The following is a 20,657-nucleotide window of genomic DNA, read 5'->3' on the forward strand; positions in this document are numbered from 1 at the left end:
TGAAAACAATCCATTTGAATGTTGTTTTGTTTAAATTATTAGAATTGTATTATTGGATAAATAGACATTTTAAAAAATAGCAAAATATTAAAACTATTTATACAAAATTCCTCAAACTTTTCATATATTTAAGTTTTTCTTTAAAATTATATTTCATAAATAGTTTTTTTTTATCCATAACAAATTTTCATGATAAATGGTAAAGCATATTAAATATGTAAATAGTTCAACTCAGTTAATTGTAATTTGGTCCATATCATACTAAAAAAGTTATATGTATGTTATTTTAAAAGAGTTCATATCATACAGTTTCTTAAATTTTAGGTACCAAACTTATAAGATACAAAAATCAAAGTTTAAAAATAGAAAGTAAATATTTTGGCATTCTATTTCTAGAAAAAAAAACTCCTTATAATAATTACTAGTAAAAAAAAAAGTTGGTTGATTTTCATTTTTTTTTTAATCTCAACCTTTCATGTTAAAACTTTATATAAAGATTTTTTTTTAAATGACAAATTTAACAGTAAGATTTTATATTATATCAATTTGATAAATATTGATAGACATTAATATGATAATAAATATGATAGATATTCATATGTTTTTATCTGACAATAATAGAAGTTTATTTAGTTTATCTCGTTAATAAAATCTAAAATGTTTGTCTATGATGAATATTTTAGTTTATTTTTGTATTTTAAAAAATATCCCTCCAAAAAACGTAATTTTTTTCCACTAAAAGTTATTAAAATTTAATAACAAGAGTTGGTGAATTGCTACATTGTTATTTCATTTATATGTCATTTACATCCCATTGTAATTTACAGATTTTTTTTTTCAAATGGTATGGGTAAGTAATCAGTGCGGTTTAGTGTAAGGATTAGTTATATTCAAATTATAGCAAACTATCTTAATTTGAAACTTAACGGCGTCAACGACAAGCAACGGCGTCAACGACAAGCAACGGCTACATTTTTAGGTTTATTTACTTCATTCAACTCTCAAAACAATCTCCGTCGCCAATTTCTCTCTAGAATTTTCTTCTTCCGCCTCCGTGCACAGCGTCGAATCTCCAAACCCTAATTTATAAATGCAATTCCGATCCACAAATTCTTATGCTACCTCGATCTCCTCTTTGGGAGCTTCTATTCCCTAATCTTTGATGTCTTGCTTCGTCTGCGGTTGAGGATCTCGGAGGACCGGAGTCACGGGAGGTCGCTGATTTGGATGAAGCCATGAGTCGATTGATGCTCCCTTTTTCATCTCCTAAGAAGAATTCCAAATCCTTGGATGTGGCTGATGCTGCTCCTGCCTATCATTTTTCATCCGCTTGATTTCCTTCCCTTTCTGGTTCAGCTTATTCTGCTCTCGATAGGGTTTCCGAGGATGCTATCAATCAGGTTGATCAGTTCCTTCGTGAGGCTTTGCATAACCCTCGGGAGCGTCTATCAAGTAAGTTGTTTATTTAGCTTTCCTTTATTGTAGATGGTCAATGGTGTGATTGGTTTCAGGAGTTGTCTAATGTCATGTTCTGTAGAGGGAGGAGATAGTTAAAAGTTGCTAGCTACGGCCTTCTCGAAGGTGGGCTGGAAGTGGCTGGTTGCTTCCCGGATTTGTATAGGCTTTTAGTTTGTTCTAGTCTTTCGAATGCCTCATTTAAATCAATGGTATTAGAAATTTAGAAGTATTATTGCCAAAAACTACATGGTGGATTTCATGAAGATGTGATATATGTTTGGAACAGTATCGTGAAACTATGTGACATGATGTGCTTTTAGGTAATCCAAGACAAAGGTTGGATGGTTGTAAGACAATCTTGGGAAGATGTGTGGACTAGTGGAGGGTTTTTGGTTAACCGTTTTTCTAGTCGGTACAGGGTGGTGGATTCGAAGAATTAATTGCTGAAGGAGTTGTAGGACTTAAAAGCTGGGTTGCAAAATGAATGCAAGACGAAATTTAGAAGATGGAGAAGAAAGGGAGATTTTGTTGCTATTGGATGTTCTGAATACTTAGAGCTAAATGATGAAAATAAAATAATTTACGAGCTAAACTTTTGCTGTGATTGGCGATGAATTCCGTCATGGGGGGAGGCATGCAGTCTCTGATTATCATCCCCTTGGCCCTTAGGCTTTTTAAATGAGGCTTTTTCCGTCTTAATAATATTTCTTGTTTCTCATCAAGAAGATAAATGGAGTTGTATCTTTTCAGCCTACCAAGCAAAATTGTTTCTAAAAAAAAAACTATCACTATCTAAAAGCATTAGGAATTAAATTTACTGTAGTCAAGAAGATGCTCAGTAACTGGAAAGCATTTTTTACCTGTTTTGACACTGAAGCTTCGTTAAACCAAAAGAAAAAGGAGACAACCTATTGGTAGAAAGGTCTTTACAATGATGTATTGATGCCTACAAAATTATTTTTTTTGTCTAACATGGTTCTGACTAGTACCATAACTTCAAGTGCTTAATTATTATCATGCACTTATTATATTGTTGAAAACATGGTGTTAATTATCTATTCCCTTCAACTGATATTTATTTATCATTGCTTTAGTTTTGCGCATGGAGCAAGATGTTGAAAAGTTTATTCATGATCCTGCTTGACAGCAGCTGCCTACTTCATATTTACGGTTAGCTGCGCATCAGATTGTCCAACATTACTCGCTGCAATCCATGGTTCTATTGGATAATAGTTTACCTGATGGGTCTGGTTCCAAAATTATCGTTTGCGATACTTCTGAATGTCGTCTTCCAGCTATCCGCCTTGCAGATATTCCTGTAAATCTACCAGCAGAGGAATATAGTAGCATAAAGGTTGCTATTAAACAGAGGCCACAGAAGTGGTCCCAACTAGCAAGAGATGCAAGTGCAAATTCATCAAAAACGAGGGATTCCAAAAGTGTGGAAGAGAGGAAAGAGGAGTATAATAAAGCTAGTGCTCAAATATTTAACTCCAGCAGCAATTCAGGCTGTCATGCAAGTGAGAAAGTAGATGCTGATCCTAGACCACAGGATAGTTATCGTGGTTGTTTGAGTGCTGCAAAGGTTGAGGAAAGATGATTCTTGGAGTTCCTGATATAAATTTTAGTAGGGGTTTGATTGACTGTTCCACGAGTAGCAGTAGAATAAATAGAAGGTAGGACTGACAAGGAGCTGCCTAGTAGGCAGTACAAACCAAATAGTAGGGTAGCCATTCTTAGAGATCGTGAGATTGGCAGCAAGGACCCTGATTATGACAGGAGTTATGATAGGTATGAAATGCAATCCTTTATTCTCTTGGTTTGATCTCAATGTGTGTGTATATACATATATATTTGCAAAATCTCTCGTTTAAAAGGTCTATCCAAAAACATGTTCTAAAAGTTTTCTCGCTTCAAACTCTGTTTAAGAACTCTTTCCAAAACACTTCTTGGACATTTCTCTTTGTTTTTGTTGTTGTTTTTTTCTTTGAAAAATAAGATATTTTACAAAACTTCTGAAAAACTGCATGAGCAAGGATGTTGGCCACACACAGGGCAATGAGCAGCAAGGCAACATGCACCATGGTGCGCGGAAGATGTTGTCTTGGTGCCATCTTTGCACATGCGGAAGCGAACTTTCAAATGGCATTTACAAAGCATCGTGGAAAACACTTTTTTTTCTTCCTATTTTCTTCTAGAAAGTCTTTCCAGAACATATGTATATATATGTGTGTGTATATACATATATATTTGCAAAATCTCTCGTTTAAAAGGTTTATACAAGAACATGTTCTAAAAGTTTTCTCGCTTCAAATTCTGTTTACGAACTTTTTCCAAAACACTTCTTGGACGTTTCTTTTTTTTTTGTTTTTGTTTTTTTCTTTGAAAAATAAGATATTTTACAAAACTTTTGAAAAACTGCATGAGCAAGGATGTTGGCCACACACAGGGCAATGAGCAGCAAGGCAACATGCACCATGGTGCGCGGAAGATGTTGTCTTGGTGCCATCATTGCACATGCGGAAGCGAACTTTCAAACGGCATTTACAAAACATTGTGGAAAACACTTTTTTTTCTTCCTATTTTCTTCTAGAAAGTCTTTCCAGAACATATGTATATATATGTGTGTGTATATACATATATATTTGCAAAATCTCTCGTTTAAAAGGTCTATACAAGAACATGTTCTAAAAGTTTTCTCGCTTCAAATTCTGTTTACGAACTCTTTCCAACACACTTCTTGGACGTTTCTTTTTGTTTTTGTTTTTGTTTTTTTCTTTGAAAAATAAGATATTTTACAAAACTTTTGAAAAACTGCATGAGCAAGGATGTTGGCCACACACAGGGCAATGAGCAGCAAGGCAACATGCACCATGGTGCGCGGAAGATGTTGTCTTGGTGCCATCTTTGCACATGCGGAAGCGACCTTTCAAATGGCATTTACAAAACATTGTGGAAAACACTTTTTTTTCTTCCTATTTTCTTCTAGAAAGTCTTTCCAGAACATATGTATATATATGTGTGTGTATATACATATATATTTGCAAAATCTCTCGTTTAAAAGGTCTATACAAGAACATGTTCTAAAAGTTTTCTCGCTTCAAATTCTGTTTACGAACTCTTTCCAAAACACTTCTTGGACGTTTCTCTTTGTTTTTGTTGTTGTTTTTTTCTTTGAAAAATAAGATATTTTACAAAACTTCTGAAAAACTGCATGAGCAAGGATGTTGGCCACACACAGGGCAATGAGCAGCAAGGCAACATGCACCATGGTGCGCGGAAGATGTTGTCTTGGTGCCATCTTTGCACATGCGGAAGCGAACTTTCAAATGGCATTTGCAAAGCATCGTGGAAAACACTTTTTTTTCTTCCTATTTTCTTCTAGAAAGTCTTTCCAGAACATATGTATATATATGTGTGTGTATATACATATATATTTGCAAAATCTCTCGTTTAAAAGGTTTATACAAGAACATGTTCTAAAAGTTTTCTCGCTTCAAATTCTGTTTACGAACTCTTTCCAAAACACTTCTTGGACGTTTCTTTTTGTTTTTGTTTTTGTTTTTTTCTTTGAAAAATAAGATATTTTACAAAACTTTTGAAAAACTGCATGAGCAAGGATGTTGGCCACACACAGGGCAATGAGCAGCAAGGCAACATGCACCATGGTGCGCGGAAGATGTTGTCTTGGTGCCATCTTTGCACATGCGGAAGCGAACTTTCAAATGGCATTTCAAAACATTGTGGAAAACACTTTTTTTCTTCCTATTTTCTTCTAGAAAGTCTTTCCAGAACATATGTATATATATGTGTGTGTATATACATATATATTTGCAAAATCTCTCGTTTAAAAGGTCTATACAAGAACATGTTCTAAAAGTTTTCTCGCTTCAAATTCTGTTTACGAACTCTTTCCAAAACACTTCTTGGACGTTTCTTTTTGTTTTTGTTTTTGTTTTTTTCTTTGAAAAATAAGATATTTTACAAAACTTTTGAAAAACTGCATGAGCAAGGATGTTGGCCACACACAGGGCAATGAGCAGCAAGGCAACATGCACCATGGTGCGCGGAAGATGTTGTCTTGGTGCCATCTTTGCACATGCGGAAGCGAACTTTCAAATGGCATTTACAAAACATTGTGGAAAACACTTTTTTTTTCTTCCTATTTTCTTCTAAAAAACTCTTTCCAAAACACATTTTCAATTTAGAAAAAACACATTCTCTCCAATGTAGATTTTGCAAAATAAATTCTGTGTATAAATATTACTTGAGAGTGAATTTTCACTTTTGTGTTTTTTCTATATCTTACATTTATCTCTTCATGATTATTGGATATGTGCTGTAACTTTTCTCGTATGTTTCCATATAAATTACAAATGTTGTATAACATTTATCAATGTAGAAAAAATCTTAGGTGATTAAAGGAAAGTTGATTGTCCAGAAATTACTTTTTCCTATTTCATCATCAACCGACCTCAAGGCCTCCTATGGTTGTTCTATTTTTCATTTTTATTTTCTTGAAATTAAGTCTATAAACGCTCATTCTACCTTTAGTTATACGTTCTAAAATTATATTATATTTTAGTTTGACTTCTTGTATATTATTATTTTGGTACATTTCTACCATTTCTACATTTTATTTGCACATAATTATATGTTCTTTTTATAATGATAGATAACTTCTTTGTTACAATGTCAGTTATTTGACAATCATTCATTTCTAGTTCTGATTAATTTTTCTTTGTTATCACGGGGCACTTTACAGGTATTTTTATTTTACTTCTTTTGATGGATTTATTTTTCTTTAGTTTTTCTTCCAACATTTTCTCTCTCATCTTTTTCTACTTTTCTTAAGTATATTATTAAATTTTATATCTCTGGAGTCTTGGTAGAAGTTATTTATTTTTGCGGTAGGGTGATTTCTCTTTTTTGCCCATTCTGTTTTCTTGGTTCTCTTTCTTTTTTTATACAATGGTAACTGAAACATTCAAAGCCTTGCTTTCGGCTTCCCTAGCTAGCCACAGTGATGTATTATATGCAAATGGCAGTTTTCCTTTGGACACTGAGAAAAGGCAAATGCAAATGGCAACTGCACGGTACACCTTACAGGACAGTTTTTGATGCTTTTGCAGGTAATTTGTATTAGTTGTGTTATGTCTGGAAGTGATTTTATATTATTATAGTTGTACTAGATGTTCTATCCTTGGGACGCAGAGAAAAGGCAAATGCAAATGAAGAGTACACACTGTCCTGGATGATACTTTGCAGGTAATTTGTATTAGTTGTTATGTCTGGAAGCGATTTTATATTATCATAGTTTGTTGTTAGTTGTTATAAGTAATTCTGAAGTCTGACAATGATTATTTAGAGTGAAATCTGGGCAGGTTTGTTGGAGACAAACCGTCTGACATACATGATTTATGTTCTTTGTAGTTCTGTGCTCATTGCCTATGTGAGTATAGTCTACTTTCTTGTCCTCACAATCTTTTCCCAACCTTTTCATGTCTTTCATATTTTGAACTGCATTCATGGTTTTCGTATAACTATAATAGACGCTCTTATTCTTTTACTGTGAAACCACTTTTAGTTATCTATTTGCAATATGCTGTATGTTCTATTAGACAGCTACTTGTAGGAGTATAGATGATGAAATAAACAGATTTATTTTGTTAGACGAAATCTAGTTGAGGAATTTGACGTTTTTCTTCCTTTATGTAAAATCCTAATATTAGAAAACTAAGCAAAAGCAGAAATAGTTTGCAGAGCTGTAGCTTAGGAATTATTTTCCTCAATTTGACTTGATGTTTGACGCAGGTATATGGATGGGTGATGGATATATTGCTTTTGAGTGATTTTTCACTTTTGTATTCATTTCTCTTTACCATTACGGGATCTGTCTTATAACCTTTCTCATGATTTTCTACGTGAATTGCAATTGTTGTATAATATTTTATCATATTAGAAAGATATGAGGTGATTAAAGAAAAATTGATTGTCCGGAAATCAATTTTTCTTATTACACCTCATGTCAATGCCCAAATTCCATAACCATTTGGTTATTGTTATCTTAAAATTTTGAAAATTGAGTCTATAAACACTCATTCTACTAGAATTATATCATATTCTTTAGTTTGATATCTTGTATATTATTATTTTGGTACATTTCTTTTGTCTTATTCGCACCAAATACCACGTTTCTTTGTTTGTTTGCATGCGGTGCTTTCAAGGTATTTTTCCTTTACCTCTGTTGACAAAAAAATATTTTGTGTACTTCTTCTTGGTACATTTTCCTTTTCTTCTCATCATTTGCTACTTTATTTTAAAGTAGATTATGAAATTTTATTTATTTATTTTTGGTGGATGAATTTTTGTTTTTTGTTTTTGTTTTTTTTTTGCCATTTATGATCTCTTGTTGGTTCTTTTTCTTTTTTGATGTTAGTTTTTTTAGTTTTGGATTTGAATTGATATTTACTCCTTTTGAATGTGGTCTTTTATGAGAAGGTAAAAAAATTTATCTTACTTTTTAATGCCATTCATTGTAATTTTATTTTTGGTATCTTTTTTTTTTACTTCACTTGTGTAATTTATTTTTCTTGGATGGTGAAATTTTTTTCACCATTTAGCTGTGTTTAGTTTCTTTTTATGTTACATTCTTATTTTGTTTGCTTTCTCTAGTTTTATTTTGTTTTTTTTTTCAATTATTTGTAATTTGTTTTACCATTTTTATAATATTATTTTCTTTAGGTCTATTATTATCAGATATATATTTTGTGGTCATGGTAGATTTTTTCATTAAGGATATTTTTTTAAATTGCAAAATAAATTAAAATATTTAGTCTATTGTAAAATTTTGAATTCTATCAACGATAAAAATGATAGACATTTATCACTGTCTGTTATTGTTTATTATTGATAGAATCTAAAATTTTGCTATATGTTGTAAATATTTTGTCAAATTTGTCATTTTTGACATTTTCACTTTTCATTATCGTCATGGATTCTCTTTTTTCACACTTCGTCTCTTTTCTTTTATTTAACCTTTCTTTATGAAATGTTGTATCTTTCTGCTTTTCTCTCAAGTGAAATATTAGATTTGGTACTTTTTCTTTTACTCATTTGGTACATTTCTTGTTGAACCAAGGTATAATTTGTTCTTCTTTGATGGTTCAAAATAATCACTCTACGTTTGACTTTGGTTCTTTTATTATCTGGCACAACTTTTATATATAGTTATTTTCTTTGGTAAATTTATTATATTATTAGATATATTAATTTGTTAGTTTTGTGTACTATCCAAGGCAGTAAAGAAGTGTAGAATGACAACTCCTTTCTATTTTCTAATTCACTTTTACAAATATTAGTTTTAGTAGTTTTTTATTTTACTCATTTGGTCATATATTTCTTTTCTTTTGGAATGGATGTGTAATTTTATTTTTGTTGGATGGTTTGAAATATTTAGGTTCATGTTGTCATTCTTCTAGTTTTATTTTTGAATAATTATAATTTGTGACAATTTTTAGAATAATGACTAAGTGTAGTAATTAGAGGTTTAAGAATAACTTGGGTAATCCAACAACTTGGATTATCCAATCCATATTATATGGGTTGGGTTGGGTTAGGTTAAAATATGGATTGGATTGGGTTGGGTTGAAAAAAATGAATTTTTTTTAGTTGGGTTTAGTCTCGGGTTGTAAGGTTGAAAAATTCGATCATATATATATATATATATATAAATATTCCTCTCTTCTCACTCTCAATCCTCCTTTGCGCGTCGCATCCCTTTTATTCTCACATCTCCTACGTCTTCGACATCTCCTTCGTCTCTTACTTTCCTTCATCTCTGACTCTCCTTGTCCTACTTATCCCGCGCATTCCTTATATTATCACATCTCCTCCGTCTTCGACATCTTCATTTCTAACTCTCCTCTATCTTTGATCTTCACAGTTCATCTCGTTAGATCTCAGATCTCATATACTCGCAGTTCGACGTCATGTTCTTCTTTGTCAATCTCTTCAGCTTCTGAATAACCCGACAATCCAATTTATATTTTATGGGTTGGTTTAGAAACTTGATTTAACCCAAATAACCTAAAAGTATGGGTTTGGTTGAGATGTTTCTCAACCCAACCTTACTACACCCTTAACAGCAACTTTTTTAAAAATTGCAGATATAGCAAAATTCTTTAGTGATAAACTTCTATCGCTCATAGATTATTATGGTCTATCATGATTGATTTTGACAGATTTTGCTTTATTTGTAAATTTTTTAAAATGTTGCTATATATTTAATTATTTTAAATTTAATTACTATATTTGCAACTATTCTTTTATTTTGTGTGGTTCTTCTATTATTTGGTACACTTTATATATTATTATTTTCTTTGGTTTTATTATATTATGAGATATATTCTGTTAATTTTGTGCAAAATACTCTACACATATTTTACTTGCTATATGTTTCTTTTCTTTGATTCTTCCATTTATCTTTTAATTCTCTTTTGAATATTTATTTTCTTGAAAATCTTGGATTGTATTTTGTGGATTTTTTTTCTTAACGTGCACTTCATCTTTTGAGGTCAAATGTTTAATCTATCATTTGATTTATGTATCATGGTCTTATTTAAGAACGGAAGAGTTCACTACATGCGAAAAATCAAGACTCTGTTTACGAACTCTTTCCAAAACACTTCTTGGACGTTTCTTTTTGTTTTTGTTTTTGTTTTTTTCTTTGAAAAATAAGATATTTTACAAAACTTTTGAAAAACTGCATGAGCAAGGATGTTGGCCACACACAGGGCAATGAGCAGCAAGGCAACATGCACCATGGTGCGCGGAAGATGTTGTCTTGGTGCCATCTTTGCACATGCGGAAGCGAACTTTCAAATGGCATTTACAAAACATTGGGAAAACACTTTTTTTTCTTCCTATTTTCTTCTAGAAAGTCTTTCCAGAACATATGTATATATATGTGTGTGTATATACATATATATTTGCAAAATCTCTCGTTTAAAAGGTCTATACAAGAACATGTTCTAAAAGTTTTCTCGCTTCAAATTCTGTTTACGAACTCTTTCCAAAACACTTCTTGGACGTTTCTTTTTGTTTTTGTTTTTGTTTTTTCTTTGAAAAATAAGATATTTTACAAAACTTTTGAAAAACTGCATGAGCAAGGATGTTGGCCACACACACGGCAATGAGCAGCAAGGCAACATGGCCACACACTCGTTAGTTGTGAGCTCAACTGGGATTGAGAGTACAATTGTCCCGCATATCATTCATTCCATTAGCTAATCGCTTCTGTTGCGATCCTTGGTGGTTCAACCCATTTGTTCTTTCATATCAATCGTAGTACAACCCAATCGCTCTTAAGTTGACTTCTCATACTTATAGATTATGATTCTCAATTATTTGGCTAAGATAACTTCCATCGTTGAGCCTCCCTCTACTGATTCCAATCACATTTCTTAACTTTGTTTTCTCTCATTATTTGTTGTCATTTGCTCAACAAGTATTTATATAAATCATCCCAAATCAACTCCCACTTTTCAGATTTCCATGGATATAAAAAGAAATGGTGGCTCATCATTCGTACCATTTCTTTTGTTGATGGGCATGAATTACGGGTCATTATGAACTCACCAACAAGCAACCAACCATTTTGACTCCTTGTTAGTACTTAAAAGTTAACAACTTTAATCATCTTCTACTAGATAAAATAAGTTGTGTTTTCAAAGTTCATGTGTAAAGCAAAAGAGATTGTCTTATAGTGACTTTAACATAGATTACACTCCCATTGTGAAATAATATATAACTATATTTATATCAACTATATATTACATATATAACAAAACCCTAAAATAAAGTTAAGTTGTCCAAAATAACAAACTAGCGTCCTCCTTGAAAAATTATAAAAATTTCAAGTTAGATTGTCTTGGATTTTAGGATGTATTAAGGCTATCTCCATGTATTAGAGAATATAAGAAATTCTATTTAACAATTTAAAAAATTATAAGATTTTTTTGTAGCCTTATCCTTGCAATTGAAGTAGGAGATTAAATCCGAAACTCTTGTCGAAATTGGGCAAGCATGCTAGCCTGAAAAGATTGGTTCCGTCGGAAAACAAGAGGGGTTGGTCAATATCGGTTTCAGAAAGTTTCAAATTGAAAACTTTAAAAAATTATTTATAAGTCGATCAACCCAATTAATATCAACTGACACTTACTCATCAATGTCGATTTTGTAAAAAATACCATCTCCGACCGACCGATTAACACCGAAGTCGGGAACTTACGCATACTAGATAAGTGTAGAGTATATATATCTTTTTCAAATTTGATTAAATTACCAAATATTATATCCAATTCTCTCTCTACCCTTTTTTTATCTGCGTTCCCGCCCGCCGTCGGTGAACTCATTTGCGCAGCTCTTTCCTCTTTCTCTTCTTTGTCTTCCTCTCGGCTTCACAATCTTCATCGTCAATCTTTGATCCAGCCTAAGAAGGCGCTGTACATTATAGGGTTTTAAGTAGAAGGTGAGTTTTCAGATTGCTTTTATATCTTCTGTCAAGCTATGATGCTTTTGGTACTTATCGACCACTTTCTCATGCAAGAATATTTGAGTTTGAGAATTATTTGCTGAAATTTTTATGGGTTTATGGAGTATTTTCTACTTTGTTTTGGCGGAGTTGAGTTTGCTTCTTAGGTGTAGAGAAGTTTGTTCAGTGTTGTTTTTGTTTTTGAGGCTACAACTCAATGAAAAAACTCATTGTGTTCATGGAATTAGGGTTTTATCTTGTTTAATGGGGAACAGGCATGTTTGGTATTGATTTTGTGCATTGTACTGGTAGTCGAGATCGCATTGCCATCTTACAGTTGCTTATTCTTTTTTTTCTTATTTTCTTGATAGTTATTAGACAATTGAAACCTCATAATTCAACCAAAATGGCGGCCTTCAATCTCGTTGCGGATATGTATGACCCGGCCTTGAAGCCTCGCTTGCTACATAAACTTCTTAGGGAGCACGTTCCCGACGATAAGCGTGCATTTTCTGATTATTCAGAACTTTCAAATGTGGTTTCTATGATCACATCCCACGATCTTCTCTCTGAATCCTCGTCTTCCAAGGACCAAAAGCTGATTGATAGCTGGAAATCCGCTGTTGATTCCTGGGTCAACCGTTTGTTTCTTCTTCTCTCCAACGATATGGTATAAGCATGCATTAAATTCTATTTAAATAATTTTTTTAATAATACATAGCTTTTGCTTTATACTCCCGTGGATTTGACTATTTGTCGGCTGCCGGGCTTATGTGTAGCTTGTTCGAAGAACAGCTGGAACGAAGTTCAGTGGAACTTGTTAAGTTTCATAATCAATGAGTTCGCTGCTGGTTATTGAGAGAAAATTTATAGTTAGTGTTAATCTAGAAAGTTTGTCGCCTTAGAGCGCCCTTTGCGCTTTGAAAACACCGTTTAATTCTTAGAAACTGAACATTTGAACCTTGCTTGCATATTTGGCAATTCATTGGCATGCAGGAAGATAGGGAATAATATTGACTGTCTTTATTACTTTGTTTTTTAGATATTGCTCAACTTCCTTTTGTGGGTTACTAATTTTAGCATCCAATCTTTCTAAAGCCTGATAAATGTTGGGCGGGAATCATTTTACTTGGAGTGACTTGTCAACGATGCAGCTCTAGTCGTTTCTTGGCATCATATACAGAATGGCTTCACAAGCTTTTACCACATGCAGGTAACAGTTAGTTTTTTATGGGATTGATTCTATATTATTTCTTTACATGTATTAAGTGGCAAAAATGTTAAATTATAGTGTACACATGAAGAAGAATAAGAGTTAAATGATAAGTTATTCCATCAGAACTAAGATACCGGTTACTGTTTGGGACACATAACTGCAATAATTCAACTATGCTTTTGAGCATGTGATGTGGCTGGATCGTCTTTGACAGTCGACCTGTTTGACTACAGTAAATATGTTTGTTCTGAAATTTGGGTATGATTGGTTGTAAGATATTCATCAAAATGAGTTCTGGACATTATTTGTGACAATAAGTGATTATTGTTTCTTGGAAAGAATGCAAACACGCATTGGGGGTTTCCAAGCTCTTATTCTTTTCATTAATATAGGGATTGAACAAGTAAGATAAACTACGGATGAAATAGCAGGTCTAACCAGCTCTCCTCGTACATGAGGTCCCCAAAGACATGCATCGGGCATGTATCTGATTAGCATAAGATAGCCTTTGGCAACACTTAATGATTGTGGAGCTACTGAAGGACCTAATGCACTGCTATTCTTGAGCATGGTTATCTGATATTTTATCAAGTGTTATACAAAGTGCAATTTTTTTTTCTTCTGAAGACACAAAAGAATATATTGATCACAAATAGTGTGTGACGTAGTTCCAGAGCAATGTCAAGTTCCTTCTTTTTCTGTTCCTTTTATTTATATTGTTTCTGTCTTTAGCTTTACAACTTATAATCATCAATGCTTTTTTTTATACTTGAATGCTACCAAGAATTTTACAACGTTTTCATTTTTGTGTTTTTATTGTTCAATAGACAGATTCTCAGTTTCTGAAGGTGGCCTCTTGTGCTTCAATCTATGATTTATTCTCGAGGTACATCTTCATTTGACCTTGGCAGAAATCTATCACACGAAGTTGTCCCTCAAACACAACCCTTTTTTTTATTCGAAATGGTAACAATGTCATTGATAAGATGAAATTATAAAAGGATACCTATCAATTGGATTACAAAAAACTCTTCCATCGAGTAATAAGAGAAACTAAATCATAATTATAAAAAGGGGTAACCAATTCACCCCAAGTGAGGGTTGTATGTGTCACTCAAACACAAATTGATTTGTTAACTATACCCCTTCCAAAAGCGAAATTTTTATGTGCCTTGTGTATATTTAACTGAATACCTCTTAGGATTTGTTTATTGTTGATTCTACATCGACTTTGTGGTCTGTGGATTCAACTATTGAATGCTGACTTGAGAATAATAGATAACTGATTGAATCACATTCTGTAAGTTATTACTGTCAAGTCGTTTTATTGCCAATATGAGCATAGAACTATTGGTTAAGGCATATATCCCACCTCCATACGTTGTTGAGCTTAAAAATAAAAATTGTCTATTTATTTATTTTTTAAAATAAAATAACCACTTTCATTGAGCAAAATCAAAGAAAATTGTCTAAAACTTTTAAGCAATATGCTTGACCATATTATTGCTTGTTTCGTGACTTTTTAAGATGTATCTTTTACAAATTAGATTGGGTAGATTTCAAAGTGTAAAGAAAGATGGGACTTCTTGTGCTGGGAAGGTCATTCAACCTGTTGCATGATGATAATACTGAAGTTTTGGTAAGTCCATTTTTCATGGACTATTTTCATGCATTCATGAGCTAAATAATTTTGTAACAATGGTATTTTAATTATCTATGCCAACTGAGATCCTCTTTTGTAAAAATTTCTTAGTCTTTTGTGAAATTTTTCATCTCTCTTTTTGTACTCTTGCTTGGTATTGGTAGTTGCAACTTTTGTTTTAAAATATGTAACTATCTGCATGTTGTTTGATGCAGGATAATGCGGTTAATCTGTTATGCACCTTGATAGATTTCTTCCCCTTCACAATCCATCGTCATTATGACTCTGTAAGTGCTTTAACAAATAATGTGATATTGATTCTGTTTTAAATTACAATTTTGGAACTCTGGTAGCTTTCTGACTTTTCTGTTCACTGGTGATGTAATCTAAGCTTCCGAAGTTTGTTATTATTATCGTTATTATTTTTAATTTGATTTAGTTTAATTTTTTCCTTCACAAAAAAACTGCTATAAAAAACTGGAAAGAGAGTGTTTGTATTACCATTAGAAGCTGAAATAATTAAATTTTCTCCCATAATTGCACTCAACATCTTCAGCACATATGGCTTCATGCTGTCACTTGTCAGCATGTTGTTTATCTATAGATCACTATCTTTGTAATTCAAAAACTGACAAAGTTTAAATTCCATGCCAAATAGAAAAAAAGGATTTATGTTGAAATAGTTGATTTTGTTTCTTCCTGATGAATTGGATATATTCTATAGGCCGAAGCTGCAATTGTTTCAAAAATATTTTCAGGGAAGTGTAGTTCTAACATGCTGAAGGTACTGTGCCTCTTATGTAGTTTTAATCATAGTACAGTAGATATTAACGTCAAATGTCCCCCATAATTTTCTCTGTGTTTTATATTTCAAATTTAGAAGCTTGCCCATTGCCTGGCATCACTTCCAAAATCAAAAGGAGACGAAGATAGCTGGTCTTTACTAATTCAGAAGATTTTGTTATCCATCAATAGTCACTTGAATGAGGCCTTCCAAGGCATCGGTGAAGGTATACTGAACTGTAAAACAAGTAAAGCTATCTCAATTTATGAAAATGGTGACAATGATGCATTTGAATGTTTTTTGTAGATTCAAAAGGCATTGAAGTTGTAAGGTTACTGATTCTACCAGGAAAAGATCCTCCACCACCTTTAGGTTGTTGTTCACAATCAGAAGGTTCCTTGGACAAAATAAAAAAGAGCTCAGAGCGGATGTTAACATCTAGTATTTCAACCTTGATGGTTTGCTGTTCCACAATGATAACAAGTTCATACAACCATCAGGTAGCAACACGTCATCCATTTTTTTGTTATGCTCATATTAAAAGAGGAAATGTTCCCCTCTATATGAATCTATATACATCTACTGTGACACCTCACTTTCTTAATTAATATAATGAAATAAAGAAAGTGGTGTTAAATTGATCTTTATTTGTATTATATCAGGTGGCAGTTCCCATTCGCCCGTTATTAGCTCTTGTTGAGAGAGTGCTGACGATGGATGGTTCTTTGCCACCCACTTCAGTGCCATTTATGACATCTCTGCAGCAAGAATCAATGTGTTTAGAACTTCCGGTGCTGCATTCAGTCAGTTTGGATCTCCTCGTTGCCATCATTAAGAGCCTTCGCAGGTGAGGCATCTACTATTCAACTACACGGACTATATACCATAAAACCTTTATGCAGACCCAGACTTTTTCAGTAATCAATACCCATCCATAAACATATCACATGTGCTTTCTTCCACCTCTACAAGATGCGATCAACAATGATCTTTCATGTTTATATGAATACGAAAATGATCCAATGGTATACAAAGTTTCCACTTAGATAAGTTGGGAAGAAAATGTGTGAAGTCTAGCCTGTCAATTGCCACTGAAAAAAATATGGATGCCATATTTTTGTTTATATAATTATTATTAAATTCCTTTTCAGTCAATTGTTGCCACATGCTGCATCAATTGTACGACTCATTGTGAAGTACTTCAAGAAGTGTGTCTCTGCAGAACTGAGAGTAAAAGTCTACGCAGTTGCTAAGTCATTGATGACGTCTTTGGGTGTTGGTAAGAATTATATTGTGTTTCATTTGGCATGGAGATAATTATAATTATTTTTAATGTCTATATGGAAACATTGTTTTGGGATGTATACTTATTCAATGCCGCATTTGAATCAGGAATGGCTGCATCTCTTTCTCGAGATGTGATTGACAATGTACTAGGTGATTTGAACCCTGTAAATAATGAGAGTTCTGATCCATCTAATGTGAATCCAAAGGACACGCAAAGAGATTTACCGCAACACCATAATAAGAGAAAACGCCCTTCAGTTCCCACTTCCATGAAAGGGCAGCACGAGAGGAATGAACCAGAGGACATTACCAGCAGCTGTAGCTATACCTCAGTCCACTTGAGGATAGCTGCACTTGAGGCTTTGAAGACTCTTCTTACATCGGTGGGCATTATATATGTTATTTGTCTCTTTGGTTAATTATTTTGCATACGAATTTATTAAAAAAAGTTATTAATGGGAATATTTTTGGTTCATTTGTGTCAAATGGTTTTTAACTGCTGACTGCTTTATTTATTTATTTGTTTGTTTGTTTTTCGTTGATTATTTGTATAGGCTGGTGCTTTGAGATCTGAAGAAGGATGGCGTGCAAAAGTTGAACATCTTTTAATAACAACTGCAACATCTTCTCTTCAATGGCCACGAGCCTCGGACGACACCTTTTTCCAAGCCAATGAATCTATTGAGGTTTGGGTGGATTATCAGTTGGCGGCATTTCATGCACTACTGGCTTCTTTTTTGTCTGCTGTCCATGTACGCCCACTGGCTTTGGCTCAAGGTCTCGAGCTCTTTCGTAAAGGTAAATCTCTTTTGATATTTCGTTTGATCATGTGGAAGGCTGGGTTTGAGAACGAGGATGCTAGATCACCTTATTTATGAGTCAAACTGATAGGCATTTTCTTCTTCAGGTAAACAAGAAAATGGAACCAAACTTGGTGAGTTTTGTGCCCATGCTCTCTTAGCCATGGAGGTTCTAATACATCCGAGGGTCCTTCCCCTCTCGGATTTCTTGCCATTGCGCTTGAGCTCTCCTGAACCACAAGCTGCCTTTAAATTCCAGGAAGATCTGTACTTCAACAGTAACGATTCTAGGAAATTGTTGAAGGTCGGCCCGCAAAGCATGGAGCAGATGGCCTCCGAGGCTCTAATTAGTGATGATGTGGTAGATAACAATGAAATGACGTATAGCACCTCAAATGATATTGAAAAGGAGCCCTCTGCAAATGGCATAGCGAATATAGAAATGCCCAAGAGAACCGAACAGGCCACTGCAGCAGCCATCTCAGAAGTAGGGGTTGTAGCGGAAGATGACGTTGAATTTGCTAATGCAAGTATGAATAGTTCCCCCATGTCATCAAAATCAGATAAAATCGAAGATTTTGGACGGGATTCGAGCTCGAATTTATTGCTAGAAGATGACTTTCCTGATATTATTGATGCAGATCCTGATACAGACTATGAAGAGTGAAAAAGGTATTGTCAATCATTGACTCAATTTTGTAGTTTTAAGGCTTAAGGGTGTTGTTCAGAACTCAAAATCAATTATTATTGTTGTGTTCTATTCATGTAGCCATAGATGGCTTGAACTGATGATCGAGAATGGTTATGTATATAAAAAGGTGAAAGTTAGACAAATTTCAAAAGCTTTGATTGCTAGTTTCTGATAAATTTTCTTTCAATCATTTTTATTTTTTTTCATTCTTAGATAATGGGGTGCCGATTTGCAATATACGTTAGGACAACGATTAGATGCATTATAGAATATACCATCTTTTAAGTAATGGTATTAGATACGGTAGGACAACGATTAGAAGTATTATAGAATATACCATCTCGTAAGTAATATGGTATCTTTTTGAAGTCCTAAAATGTTGAGGGATAAATTTGTGGGTATTACAATCTCGAGATGTAGTTAAGATCAACAATATCTAAATAGGCAATTAAATAAACAATGTCTAAATAGACGATTAAATGAACCCTTTAGAAAGAGAGGCAAAAATAAAATGACAGAGTGAAGTTTCTTTAAAAAAACTTTTTAAAAATTATTGTTTTGATAATAACTGATCGTAGTTAACTACTAGTGCTCAGTCTCTTTTTACATCTTACTCTAACTTATCATCATGTTTGAATCAATTTTAGGGTTAAGTGAATGTCAAGTGAATGTATTTTGTTCTTACAACATATGTGTTGAGTGAATGTATTTTGTTCAAACTCAATTAATTTAGGAAAAATGTTTTAAATAAAAAACTATTTAAAACATTTACAAATATTAAAATTTATATGTTTATTAGTATTTTTGTTAATTAATTTTGAAATTTTATTTGTAAATATGGTTTATTTTGCTATTTTGAAAACAATCCATTTGAATGTTGTTTTGTTTAAATTATTAGAATTGTATTATTGGATAAATAGACATTTTAAAAAATAGCAAAATATTAAAACTATTTATACAAAATTCCTCAAACTTTTCATATATTTAAGTTTTTCTTTAAAATTATATTTCATAAATAGTTTTTTTTTATCCATAACAAATTTTCATGATAAATGGTAAAGCATATTAAATATGTAAATAGTTCAACTCAGTTAATTGTAATTTGGTCCATATCATACTAAAAAAGTTATATGTATGTTATTTTAAAAGAGTTCATATCATACAGTTTCTTAAATTTTAGGTACCAAACTTATAAGATACAAAAATCAAAGTTTAAAAATAGAAAGTAAATATTTTGGCATTCTATTTCTAGAAAAAAAAACTCCTTATAATAATTACTAGTAAAAAAAAAAGTTGGTTGATTTTCATTTTTTTTTTAATCTCAACCTTTCATGTTAAAACTTTATATAAAGATTTTTTTTAAATGACAAATTTAACAGTAAGATTTTATATTATATCAATTTGATAAATATTGATAGACATTAATATGATAATAAATATGATAGATATTCATATTTTTATCTGACAATAATAGAAGTTTATTTAGTTTATCTCGTTAATAAAATCTAAAATGTTTGTCTATGATGAATATTTTAGTTTATTTTTGTATTTTAAAAAATATCCCTCCAAAAAACGTAATTTTTTTCCACTAAAAGTTATTAAAATTTAATAACAAGAGTTGGTGAATTGCTACATTGTTATTTCATTTATATGTCATTTACATCCCATTGTAATTTACAGATTTTTTTTTTCAAATGGTATGGGTAAGTAATCAGTGCGGTTTAGTGTAAGGATTAGTTATATTCAAATTATAGCAAACTATCTTAATTTGAAACTTAACGGCGTCAACGACAAGCAACGGCGTCAACGACAAGCAACGGCTACATTTTTAGGTTTATTTACTTCATTCAACTCTCAAAACAATCTCCGTCGCCAATTTCTCTCTAGAATTTTCTTCTTCCGCCTCCGTGCACAGCGTCGAATCTCCAAACCCTAATTTATAAATGCAATTCCGATCCACAAATTCTTATGCTACCTCGATCTCCTCTTTGGGAGCTTCTATTCCCTAATCTTTGATGTCTTGCTTCGTCTGCGGTTGAGGATCTCGGAGGACCGGAGTCACGGGAGGTCGCTGATTTGGATGAAGCCATGAGTCGATTGATGCTCCCTTTTTCATCTCCTAAGAAGAATTCCAAATCCTTGGATGTGGCTGATGCTGCTCCTGCCTATCATTTTTCATCCGCTTGATTTCCTTCCCTTTCTGGTTCAGCTTATTCTGCTCTCGATAGGGTTTCCGAGGATGCTA

The 20,657-nt window shown here is 32.8% G+C and overlaps 1 protein-coding gene and 1 pseudogene across 2 annotated transcripts; both read left to right on the plus strand.

Annotated features, from left to right (window-relative positions):
* The first annotated feature begins 1,163 nt into the window (after positions 1-1,163).
* Positions 1,164-13,196, plus strand: LOC116403655 (annotated as a pseudogene).
* Positions 13,197-14,029: 833 nt separating this feature from the next.
* On the plus strand, positions 14,030-18,588 carry LOC116403654 (proline-, glutamic acid- and leucine-rich protein 1-like). Of its 2 annotated transcripts, XM_031884970.1 has the most exons (11): positions 14,030-14,094; positions 14,756-14,847; positions 15,066-15,137; positions 15,575-15,634; positions 15,731-15,860; positions 15,941-16,134; positions 16,297-16,481; positions 16,786-16,913; positions 17,027-17,304; positions 17,476-17,719; positions 17,829-18,588. In XM_031884970.1, the coding sequence occupies exons 2-11, from the start codon at positions 14,785-14,787 to the stop codon at positions 18,386-18,388; spliced, it is 1,914 nt and encodes a 637-aa protein (XP_031740830.1). In that variant the 5' UTR covers positions 14,030-14,094; positions 14,756-14,784; the 3' UTR covers positions 18,389-18,588. The 2 variants fall into 2 exon arrangements, with proteins under 2 accessions (XP_031740830.1, XP_031740831.1); XM_031884971.1 differs by lacking the exon at positions 14,756-14,847 and having other exon boundaries at positions 14,074-14,094.
* Positions 18,589-20,657: the final 2,069 nt, after the last annotated feature.

Source organism: Cucumis sativus, chromosome 5 (assembly GCF_000004075.3).
Source record: "Cucumis sativus cultivar 9930 chromosome 5, Cucumber_9930_V3, whole genome shotgun sequence".
Taxonomy (NCBI): domain Eukaryota; kingdom Viridiplantae; phylum Streptophyta; class Magnoliopsida; order Cucurbitales; family Cucurbitaceae; genus Cucumis; species Cucumis sativus.